Source organism: Jaculus jaculus, chromosome 16, assembly GCF_020740685.1.
Source record: "Jaculus jaculus isolate mJacJac1 chromosome 16, mJacJac1.mat.Y.cur, whole genome shotgun sequence".
NCBI lineage: Eukaryota > Metazoa > Chordata > Mammalia > Rodentia > Dipodidae > Jaculus > Jaculus jaculus.
Window position 1 is genome coordinate 66,765,067 of NC_059117.1, and position 12,829 is coordinate 66,777,895.

The 12,829-nt window shown below is 40.9% G+C and overlaps 1 protein-coding gene across 9 annotated transcripts in view; it reads left to right on the plus strand.

The window, feature by feature from the left end:
• Cadps (calcium dependent secretion activator) overlaps positions 1-12,829 on the plus strand; it is a 506,710-nt gene that overhangs the window by 374,866 nt on the left and 119,015 nt on the right. For all 9 annotated transcript variants that reach the window (XM_045135763.1, XM_045135769.1, XM_045135761.1 and 6 more), the window contains one exon: positions 10,528-10,634. In XM_045135763.1, coding sequence (XP_044991698.1) covers positions 10,528-10,634 — 107 coding nt within the window. The remainder of the gene's footprint in view (positions 1-10,527; positions 10,635-12,829) is intronic.

Here is a 12,829-nt window from a genome sequence, read left to right on the forward strand (position 1 = left end):
AGGAAAAGGGCTAAGGTGATGAACTCAGTCTTCAGAGCATTTGCAATGCAAGTTTGAGGACCTATGTTAGGACCCCCATAAATGCCGGCCATGTTGGTGTGCACCTGTAATCCCAGTGCTTGGGAGGCAGAGACATATGATTCCAGGCAAGATGGTTAACTAGAGTAGCTGAAACAGTGAACACTGGACTCAAGTGAAAGACCTGTCTCAAAAATAAGGTAGCACTCAAAGAAGACACCTGATGTCCACCTCTGGCCTCTGCACGTACACATACATACATACACACACACACACACACACACACACACACACAAAACACTCATACATGCAAAACTTAAAACAAGGACTATCTTTAGTTTCATATCTTATACAGTAGGAACTCAGTTTTTCTCTTTTCACCTATTCTGTTCCAGTGATGTCTAAATCAAGTTTCTAAGCCCAAATTATTCTGTGGAGCAGAACTTCATTTATACTTTACAAAAAGTGAAGGGGCAAGGAAAAATGCATTTCAAAGACTGTCATCGGGAAGGATTCTGAAGGAAGGGAGAATGTGTTTTTTAAAATGCCATGAACCAACAAATATAAAACCACATCTTCTCTCCCAGGAAAACAATGTGCTACAGATGATAATAACTGCTGTTTTCTGAGAACTCAGAGTGGGTTTAGCAGTTACATCCGTATCTCATTTAATTCTCACAAAAATCCTACGAGTGCTTTTATTATCATGTTTTATTTATTCTCAAACCAGGCTGTCAATCATAAGATGCACCATTAATTTACTACTAAGAATAAGATCATGCTGCCAACTAACTTGTGACATGCCACAAATGAAGATACGTCCAGATTTTGGAAATGTTAAAATATGCTCTGTATACTCCATGAGATAAGAAATTCCATCTTTGGTTCATGGAAACCCTGAAGCAGAAAGCTGTTGAGTAACTTATCCAAGATTAAACGAGGTCAAAAGCTGAGTATAAGCCCTTTTGCAATACCAAAGCTCACGCTTCCAACAACTGCACTGGGAAGTACTTATAACTTGTCAGCAATAAAACTGTAAACACATAAAGAGGCCGCTATAAGAATAGCAAATAAAACAGAGCTGTCAGGCAATCATAAGCCTTCATTTGACAGATCAGGAAACCACAGACTAGAGAAAATAACCCACTCTACTCAGTTGTTCTGTGTACAGGACCCTATGAGCTCCCCCACCAGTCAGACTTCCCCTCCATTCAGGTTAGTGGCCCCATTCTGAATCCACTAACTGTGCTGAGTTTCCAACAATACTAATAACGGTCTGCTATCCATGTATTAAATCCCACTACCCCAGAACCAGCCTAAACACTCAGAAATACCAGAAATTTAAACCACTGTCTTCAATTCTGTAACCTTACTTGAAGTAAAAGGTGCCTGGCTCATAGTAGCCACTGATTTTATATGGATATACCTATATATATTCACAGATATACATGTATATCCATATGAAATCAGTATATATACATATATACATAGTGTGTGTGTGTGTGTGTATGTATATATATTGTCATTATTATTTAAAAGAATGCACTTCCAAATTTGAATCTATACTATAGGCATAGTTTCTGATTTCAGAAATGGAAAATAAGTGGTTAAGGTGCTTGCCTGAAAAGCCTAAAGATCTGGGTTCAATTCCTCAGTACCCAGGTAAAGCCATATGCACAAGGTAGTGCATGTGTCTGGAGTTCTTTTGCAGTGACTAGAGGCCCTGACGTGACCATTCATTCTTCTCACTCTCTCTCTCTCTTTCTCTTTCTCTCCCTCTCTCTTAAAGTAAATAAAATGTTTTTTTTTAAAAAAATGAAATGGAAAATAAAACTGTTTCACAAACCTTAACATCCATGTGAATCCCCAGAAGTCTTGTTTAAATGGGATTGTGATTCGGGAGGTCTGGTAAACTTCATGCCTGAGAAAATCCCCATGTACGTTGCAACTGCTCTTTGAGTACTATGGGAATGTCGGAGAAATGGCCTCTTAATCAGAATTCCAAACAAGATAGTGCGGTCTCATCCACATGTACACACAATTTCAGGAGCTAGCCCAGAGGGCACACAGAAGTAAAGGACATGGGCACAGACCCAAGCAATTACAGTCCAATGACGGTAGCAAAGGAGACATGCAGGAAGCTGCAAGAGTACCATGCAGGGGAGTTTGTCCAGGCCACATTGCTGATGCGGTAGAGTCGGGATGGGGACATGGCAAGAGCTGTGGCACATCATGATGGCCAAGAACTCATTGAGATATAGCTGGCTTTGCTGCTCTGGTTGCCTCTAGTCCCTGTATCTTCCCATTCTTCATGATCTACCCAGTCGTGGCTATGGTTACGGATGCTTATTGGGGCCTAAACAGGTACATACTAATATTGCCAATTCAACCTTCTTCTTATATAAGTAGCCATTGAACAGAATAATAATTTGAGCTGGAGAGATGGCTTAGCAGTTAAGGCACTTGCCTGCAAAGCCCTTCTATATCCCAGTTATCCATGTAAAGCCAGATATATAAAGTGGCACATGCATCTGGAGTTCATTGGTGGTGGCTAAAGGTCCTGGCACACCCATATTCTCTCTCTCTCTCTTCTCTCTCTCTCTCCATGCAATAAATAAGTTAAATATTAAAAATAATAACTTAAGAAATGGGGATTTTTTTGGCCCATGTAGCTGGGCAAACTTCGAAGGAACTAGCCTTGAGGATGCATACGTTGAACATGTTATCATATCTCCCAACTGCTTTAATATGACCTGGGATAATGTAAGTGTTTGGGGAGAGACATGGTCACAGGTAGTAGTGGAAGGCTTTTATCCTAGCTCTCACCCTAGAAAAAAAAGCCTTCTCCTCCAAGAAGCTGTAGAAAAAGTTCAGAGAAGAATCTCACTGGCTCATCTTGGGTTATATCTGATCATCTCTAAGCCAATCACAGTACTCATGATGGTGCGGAATGCCACAGTTGACTAGGCTGCCTCTATGGCATCATATATCTGCTTCTGTGTGATTCCTTCTCTGACGTGCTCACCCAAAACTCATGGAGCAAATGAAAGGCAAATTCCTTGGGAACGTTATTACATGTACAAGGACAATTTGTGTCCCAATCCTTCCAGAATTGAACACACTTTTCTTAGGTTCAACAGCTCAGCCTTAAAGACAAAGCCTGATTTGGATACAAAAACACCTAATGATCGAACAGGAGCATTATTTCTTCCTTTTGAGGACAATTTATTTTTAATTTCAATTAAAAGTATTTTTAGCCAGGCATGGTGATGCACGCCTTTAATCCCCGTGCTCGGGAGGCAAAGGTAGGAAGATCGACATGAGTTCAAGACCACCCTGAGACTACAAAGTGAATTCCAGGTCAGCCTAGGCTACAGCAAGACCCTACCACAAAAAGCAAAACAGAAACAAAAGTATGTTTAATTATCTTAAATCCTGATTTTTGTTTGTTTGTTTGTTTGTTTTTCTGAAGCAGAGTCTTACTGCAACCCAGGCTGATCTGGAACTCCCTCTATAGTCTAGGCTGGCCTCAAACTCACAGAAACCCTCCTAATCTCAGCCTCCTGAGCACTGGAATTCAAAATGAGAGCCACCATGCCAAGCCTTACGCCCTTTTTAACTTCATGAGGATAGCTGAGATTATTCTCTGGCATGGAGGGTTCAGATATGATGTTAGCTCCTCAACATTTCAGCCTAGAACAATTGTGGAGAATCCAGGGACTGGGGGACTTGTCAGCTTGCTCTGTGGCTTCTATATATAATGAAACCCTAGACCATATTCTCTTCCGCGAAAGTACTGCATCCAGCAAGGTCTGCTGAGTGACACCTTCTTTCTAGCGGTACCTGAAGAGACCTGTCCAAGGCCAGGCAATGCTCTAAGGCCTAGAAATACAGAATCTTAGTGGCAGATGCAGAGAGACTTGTACATACAACTAGTACTTATTAAGGTCCATGAACATGCAAGTAGAGTTGGTACCTGAGGAGCTGGGTCTTGGTGATGGCACCCTCTTATTAAGGCATATGAAAGCACAACTCTTTTTAAAATATTTTATTTGTGTCTTTGAGGCAAGAAAGAGGTAGAGAAAAGGGAGGGGAGGGAGAGAATGGGCACACCAAGGCCTTCAGCCACTGCAAACAAACTCCAGTTGCATGCGCCACCTTGTGCATCTGGCTTATGTCAGTCCTGGGAAATAGGATCTGGGTCCTTTGGCTCTTTGCAAGCAAGCAGCTTAACCACTCAGCCATCTCTCCAGCCCCCACAGCACAACTCTCACTGTGAAGGGATCTCTCAGAGGACAGCAGCTTTGCACATGTAGCGTGCTTTGCAGAGATCATCCCGATTCTGCACAGAGGGAAGTAAGATAGAGGAGGAAGCGGGTGAAAGGCTGCCTTGGCGGCCTCAGAAATAGCTGAGGTGGAAGTGACAAGACCTGAGGCACAAGTCTGTCCTCTTAGCAAGCATGCAGATTCGTATGACCCAGTACTATAGGAGACAAGATCAACACTCGGGAGACAAACTGGCCGGGTTGTTTCCTAGGTCCTTATGGGAAGGAGATGAAGCGGGTCCCATGAAAGAAAAGAGAACACGGCTCATGATTCATCCATCCATCTTTGTTAATGTCCTATTTGAGAGATGGAACATTCTGAAGGATTGAATATGAACTCAAGGGGATCAAGTATATATAGTGGGTAGATTCACTAAAGAATTCATGTTGATGCCAGGCATGGTAATGCATGCCTTGAATCCTAGAACCTGGGAGACTGAGGTTAGGAAGATCACTATGAGTTTGAAACCAGCCTGGGTTATAGAGTGAGTTTCAGTTCAGCTTGGCCTAGAGTGAGACCCTGCCTGAACAAAAAGAAATTATGTTGAGTTTTAACCTTGTCATGTTTGCTTTCTGTGTTTGTCATTATAGAGAGGTAAGGCACCCTGGGAAGTATGTCATCTCTGGCTGCTCAGCTGTCAGCGTTTTAGGCTTTTATCCACTCATCCTCCACCAAATCTTAGCAGGCTGGTTACTTCCAGTGAGGTTCAGGACAAACACTGGCATCTTCAACAACGCATTAGTGGCTGGAACTTGGTAATAAGTAGGGCTTTCTATCATTCATATCCATCTCTCCTGTGATATTTTAGGGATTGGCAGTTCATTTGCTGGAAGCAGAGATGGTCAAGTTATTTAAGGGCTAATTAGAGTGTCTCTCACTACTGGAACCTTCTCTTTCTTGGCTTAGCTAAGCATGTAAAGGAATTATCTTTTTGTTTTTCTGTCTCTCTCTGTCTTCTTTCTCTCTCTCTCTCTGTCTCTCTCACCTCTCCCCTCTCTCCCTCTCTCCCTCCCTCTCTCCCTCTCTCTCTCTCTCTCTCTGTCTCTGCCAAGTAGAATTAATTGTGTAAACATAAGCAATATAATTGGGTAAATAATGTTGGAAACCAAGGTATGATGTTTTTGTTTTGCTCTTTGAGGGAAAAAATGGGGAGCTTGTTTTGTTTTTCTCTGGTGGCAAACCTTGCTGTCAGAATTCTGGACAGACAGTTGGCAGGAGAAAATCCATTTATGAATTTCTCATCCAGGCCCATTGGGCTGAAACATGAAGCTGCTGACTCACGGGCTATAGATCGACGCCCAGACCATGCACTGTTGTATTAAGCACCCGATACCCACCTGCAGTTACCTAGGTTAGAGTAACTCTCCACAGAATTGACAACGTACTAAGAATTTGTCACAAAAGCCACAAGAATATATGATAGAGATATGTCCACCACGCAGAATGCTGTTCACAAAAATGTAAATCATGGAGTGCTTTTTAAAACTGTCATTTAAAACTGATTTCTTCACATTCTATTTACATAGCATTTTCCCAAACAATTTTATATTGGAAGAAAGAGTTAAAAATTGTAGTGGTCCAGCCGGAAAAGTACCCGCAAGTCTTGCTTTGAGGAGGTGGCTCTGCCAGATTAGGATGTTCACTCATATCCACACTCCTTTTTTTCTATTATCATCACTAGAATTCCATTTCCTATACGCCTGTATTTTGGACAAAAAAAAGTCATTTTTTTCCCAGTTGAAAATTCATGCAAACCCACAAGCAAACTTGGCAGTGGAGTGTGCCCCTCTCACCATACCGTTTGCTTTGTAAACCAGAACTATTAAAAGGAGCCGCTCCAAGGTTAATGAGATACTCATTAAAGCGAGAGAATCCTAGACGCCGCTGGTGCTCCATGCCTGCGCGGAAAGAGAGACTATTGTCATGGGATGTTTGCAGGGCTGATATTGTAAAGCACATGACAGATGGGTCAAGTGCTTATTACGATAGTCTAACATTTGGAATAGCAAGTAACATATTTGATAAGCTGGCAAGTTTTTATATATGACTCAACCCACAATATAAAAGCCATGAGAATTCCAAATTGAAAATAATTAAATGAGCTGGAAACAATCAGATACCACACATTTTTCCCCAGAATGACAGATTTTGACATGTTGAAATTCCACAAAGGGAGTAACAATATTTCTGAGCTCACTTGAACTAATAATGGCTCTTCAAAAAAAAAAAGGCAAAGCACTGAATCTTAGCCTTCTCACGGTGCAGGGGTGACTACAAATGCTTGTGGACACCTTAGACTCTGTGGCGATCTATCCCGTGCCTTTTCTGATTCACTTTGATTAACAGACCTGTAAGATACACACACACACACACACACACACACACACACACAAATTGGATTCTCTTTGCTTGTATGAGAAGATACTCGGGCCCATAGAGTTAAGTAGAAGGGGCAAAGTCATCCAAAAAATAAGTAGCCTGTGGAACCTGGGAAGCTAAACCTGCCATTGACACATCAGGTCCTATTCCTGGTCATGTGTGAAGGAGAAGCAGTTATTGACATGTAAGTGTTCCTCAGGGAACAAAGGTATATATTCTTTCAGCCAATCATGCTACTACCATCATTCATGTGTATCCATCTGAATGGGTGTCAGTGTCTGTACCCAGCCTGGGAGTGTCTCGGTAGGGATGGCATTAGTGATGCTGGTTAAAGCCCTTATCAGATCATGTCAAAGTGAGACCAGAGAGGCAGCTCTCAGTTTATGTTCTACCGTTTTTGCTTGTTTAGTTGTTCCTTTTCAAGTTTGTCATCGTTGTTAAAGTCTTTTTGTCTCTTTTACTTTTTTATTTTTTACTGTCTCTTTTTTTTCACGTACCTGAGCAGCTCCCTCGCCGCCTCCTGGGCCTCTCCTCCTCCACTCACCCACCCGCAGACCGGCATGTCTTAGGAGAGGCTCAAAGGCATGCCTAGGCCTGAACCAAGTACCGAAAACTCCTCTCACTCCGTCACACGGCGGCTTCCTAGTATAGTTGGCTTTCCTGTTCACTCTTTCTTGAAGTTTTGTTTCAGTTTGGAATTCTCAGCTGAGGCCCAGGCTCTTGAGCTTCATGCTGTAGGTTTTCAGATACTCCGAAGACAGCATTGATTTCCAAATGTCCACATTAGTTTTTGTCTAGCTCTGTCTGACATATGCAACATTTTCAAATCTCAATGTCAGCACAAAATAACATTGTTGTTGCATAACATTTTGCATGACAATTATGTTATGAGCTTCAATTCCGTTGTATGACATGTTTCCTGAGTACGCCGTATTTTTAGTTGCTTCTCATCAGTGCTCCAGCTGGTACGAGATTGGGGGATAGGAATATTGTACGTTGCAAGACAGCAGAAGTGACTAAGAGAAATCATTTTTTAAATGAAATTGTTCTTGACCTCTGGTGGCGGAGGAAGAGCTGAAGGATTTTTGCACAATATTTTCTTTAAAGACAACATCTTAGAGGAATCACACATAATATACCTTTGCCATTCAGCTAGTACGTCAGCTGTGCAAATGATCAGAACCACAGGGCTGTGTCCCACTAAAGTGGCTTGATTTATGGATAATGGAGTCACAACTAATTAATAGTAAATGTAAGTCTGGCAACTTGGGTTAATTGGCAGATTAAGTGTTCTAGATTTAAGAATCTTAACCCACTTACTTCAGTGGTTGCCTGTTAAAAAATTCAAAAGGTTTTATTAAACATACTGTCTGTATATATATTCATATATATACATCAGGCATACACATATCTTTGTACATATGCACACACTCATAGGATGACTGTGTGCACATGCACACTTTATGTGTATCTATTGATCTATATTGTAGTCAATCTAAGAGTACTGTGTGTTGAAACAAATCTTCAAGCAGTCCTAGCTTAAGCATCTTGGATATCTCCAAACCTACCAAAAAAAAAAAAATCACATTTTTAAAAAAATCAATTGTGCATAAAAATGCTGGTGGGAATTATTTTATTTCTGTATCATATGTCATGTCCAGCCATAATTCCCCTAGATTTGATGAGTGTTCCATCCAAAAGGACAACACTCTCTGTTTTGAAATTGAGAGATTTCAAAGATGTGGACCAAGTAGGATTTCCTGCAGATTTGTATTAATATACAGGCTTGTTTGGTTACTAGAAAATGTATGTAAGCGTGTGACGTATGTGTGTGGATGTATGTGTCGAATGGGTAATAAGCATAGGGTGAGGAATTCGCAAATTGATGTGTAAATGTGATTGTCAACTAATTAAACAAATAGTAGCCCATGCATATTTACTGTCAAAATGCAAATACCTCACTCTACACATATTACCCTAACATATATACACAGTATGTTTGTAGAAATGCCTGAGAGCCTATTAATGAAATTTGGCTAGCCTATTCTTGTGGAATTAGAAACAGGTCAGATAGCCCAAAAGCACAAAAGTTCACCTTCCCCTCTTCCCCTCTCAAAGAATTTTTGCTCCGGACCAGGTTATGAACTGCCAGCAACTCATCTCCCATATCTCTTGACTGAATGCTGCCTTTCCTCTGCCTACTCGGCATATTAATATTTTCCATAATTCCCTCCTTTATTCTCCAACAAGATCCAGCCATGTTTCTACCTGGCCACGAGCAAGATAAAGGAGATTCCATTAGCCTGCATCCCATTTTCAAACCAGCCATCCGCCAATTTTAACTGAAACTTTGAACACCTGAATAATGTTACCCTATCTCATTTGTTGCTCTTAGCTCCCAATGGATGAAACATTCCTCTATCACAGTGTTTTACTTAGTTTGTTTTCCATTACTGAATCATAAATTACATTATGTCTGATATGCATATCCTAAGAACTACACAGAGAGAAATTAAAACCTATCTTTTTAATTATCTATGATTTTGTTTAAATATACCCCCCAGAAAAAACCCACAAAACTTATAAAGTACTAGGAAATTCATCTTCATGCTTGGGATAAATTGCAATGATAAATCACTTGCCTAGGATGTGTGAAGACCTGCATTTAATCCCTAGTACCAAAAAAAAAAAAAAGTTTACAAAGAAATTCTCTTGAGCAAGAAACACCTTGATACTGAATAATAGCTGCTTCTGATGAAGAAATGAAAATGAGTTTCAACAGTCTTTCTGTGCCCACTTGTACCTACTGGGGACTTGTTTGGAATGATGGCGAGTTCCATAGACCCTGTGTGCTCTGAATGATTCCGGGGCTACAGGGTCTGATCCTGTGAGTTCAGATTGTGAATTTAAGTTGGGTCGTTGGCTCAGGGAAAGTGTAAATATATTTAAGTATATAAATATTATTTCCCCAAGGAAAATAATTTCAGGTTTGGGGTCAAATAATGACATTGCCCAGTACCCATGAACTCAGCTCTAAGAAGGGTACAAGAAGCCAGGGTGCTGTTTCTTTCGGAGCTAGGTGCAAAGACAACCCTGTTGACTCCAGATAAACAAAAAACAAAAACCTGAGTATGTTATTACAACTCACTTATTAAACTCTCGACTATTGCGATCAGTAACACAAACCACCTCATGTAATAATCTATTCCCAACACCCCTTTTTAATAACTGTACCTTGCCCTCTATATAGTAACCCAGAATTGTTTGATCTTCCTTTCGGTCTTCTCTCTGGACAACTTGAAGCAAAGAATCCTTTGAATATACTTTTGCAAACAGAACATTTCAACTCCTGTTACCATGCAGTTAATCTGTAATGATAAGCAATACTATCATATGGACGGATTGGTGGCCAACCTAGAAAACAAACATAGCACCACTAATCAAGGTCACGTAGCCTGAGCACAGCCTAGGGAGCGGTATGAGATAGTACCTTCATGCTGTCTTTAAAGAATGTTTGTACAAAATGTCACTAAATTTGAAATGGGCTGTCAGAGACCTCATATGAGCTTCTTATGCAAGTTGAAAGCTGGAGCACTGTTTTTCCTAGTGTGTATTTAACAATGGTGACAAGAGAACATGGCTTTATGGTTTGCTCACTACTAATTACACGGCACTTCACATTTGCATGAAACTTGTTTTTAAAAAAATTGATAACTCTTCAGAATTTCTTATCTACTAGTTCTAATGGCCGCCAAACCACCCTGCCATTTTCGCTGAATTTTAACACAAATTCTTGTACTCCAGAAAATGTAGGCCGCTTAATCACTCCTGCCAAAAAGCTTGAAGATACAATACGTCTTGCTGAACTAGTCATTGAAGTCCTTCAGCAAAACGAGGAGCATCACGCGGAGGTGAGCAGGCTCGGTGGAGAAATGTCCCTGAGTGTCCGTTCAGCTAACTCTACCGGCTCACTGTGGCTAAGATGCCTTACCTAACACCCATTTTCTTCTAACTGGGTTTAACAAAAAGCATGGAAGTGGAAGTTTTGGAAGGAGGCATCTTTGGAAGGTTGTCTAACGTAGCCGGAGTGGTTACAAGTTGTACATTTCAGCCTAAATTGTCAGATGTCTCTAATAGCAACCCAACGAGGTGAGTGCAATGTAAAGTTAGTGATTCCAGCAGAAGCATCCAGAACACACAAAATATTCTCTTTTTTATTTTATTTTTTATTTATTTATTTTTTTGGTCTTTTGTGGTTATTTTGTTGCCACCACTGTTGTTTGGGATGTTTCTTAGGTGTGCAGATCACAGACCATCTTTTTAAATTTTTCTCTGTAATTTATTGACACATTTTGTACTATATAGCCTTTATTATTTTTTTAACCCTTGGTTAGCCCAGGTTGCTGAACACAGCAAAAGAAGCCAGTTACTCTGTGTTGTGCAACTTGTCGATTCTCTAACATACACCCAAATAAATGCAGCTTCCTTTGATTTTTTATAACTATTAAAATGATGATTTGATAATAATTATTAACTAAGGGACTTCAAGACCAAGTAGATTCCAAACCCATAGGAACTTAACCCCATTCTGCCCAAGAAAGATCAGGATGGTTAAGCTGTGACGTCATTTCTAAATATAGCCTTAAAATCCTATAAAACAAACTTCTGGGGAGATTAAACTAATTCCCCCTCTTCCCCTATGTTCAGGTTTGCAGAAAAGTGGGGAAAGTGTGTTCCATAAAAGTAACTTCTCAAGCATCTAAAATGATCATTCCCATGACAACATAGTTAAACAGTATATAATACACCATAAACCCAGCCATCCCAACTAATGCCTGATTGCATATTGAAATTTCCTCCCTGTTTCTCTACTGTCTCATTCAATCTTGGCTGATCGTGGCAGGGGAAAGAGGTACGTGACTCAACCCAACGCACCGGCCACCTGCTGTGCTGTTGTGCATGCCCTTCCGGTACCGTGTCTTCTAATGGGACTTTTCCTGTGTCCCCGCTTTCTAACACTAACCCAAGGAATGTAACCGCAACTTCAGTGGACTGCTTGTGACCCGGGTGGCCCTCCACGGCAGGGTACATGCTGGGTGATTCTCGTGTGCGTGCATGGAGCAGCTGATGTACTTACAGGACTGCCGTTACATCCCGACACGCCCCCACCCGCCGTCACTCTCTTCCTAGCCTGCCATGGTTTCTCCTGTCTGTCTGTATCTACCATAATTACAGCAGATGAGCACCAAGCTTAGTGACCAGCACCTCGTTAGAGTGATACCAATCTCCCCTACGACTGTCTGTATGCGAATCATATATACAGTATTTATATATAGAGAGAGTGCCAAAGAATCCTGAGCACCCCTGCAGACCTCTTGAGAATGAGGAGAGGAACTCATGGGTGGCTATCACTAGCCTCTTCAGCACCCAGCAAGACACACAGCCATGAGGGAAAAGGGGGTTCAAAGGAGCACCCTCTAATGACACAAGCCTAGGACTAACTTCCAGACCCATGAAATCAAATTGGGTTAATTTTTTTTTCCATTCTATCTTAAATGTTGTTCTTTTTAGATTGGGGGCTTTGAGGGGGCCAAGTGATGGTTAAGTGTGTTCTTTCTGAGCATCTCCAAAATCATCTCCAGGGATTTAGTGGAGATGGACGTCTTTGTCCTGCTTTCCCCGGGGCTGGACAGATGGAGGCTGGACAGGGTCCACATAGTTTTGGAGCCATGGGTGTGAAAAGGATGACGTCGCTCAGTCGCAGCTGTGCAGTCAAGTGGCTAACAGAAAAAAAAAAAATGGTAGCCACGCTTGATTTATTATCAAGCTATTTTCCAAGGCTCCTATCAGTTTTTTTTTTTTTTAAAAAAGACATTTATGTTTCTCAATCACTCAATAGAGGCAATTACATTCTAACCCTGCAAAAAATAACAAAAAATATTCCAGGGAAGGTATTTTCATCTTTCCAATAAAACTTTTTCACCAAGTGATAATCACCATCCTAAACATTCCTAATGCTCGTCATCACAAAACATTTTAATTGAATATGTAGAAATTATTTGCAGTAAATAAATAGGACAGACCTTAAGCCTAGTCTCATCACCAT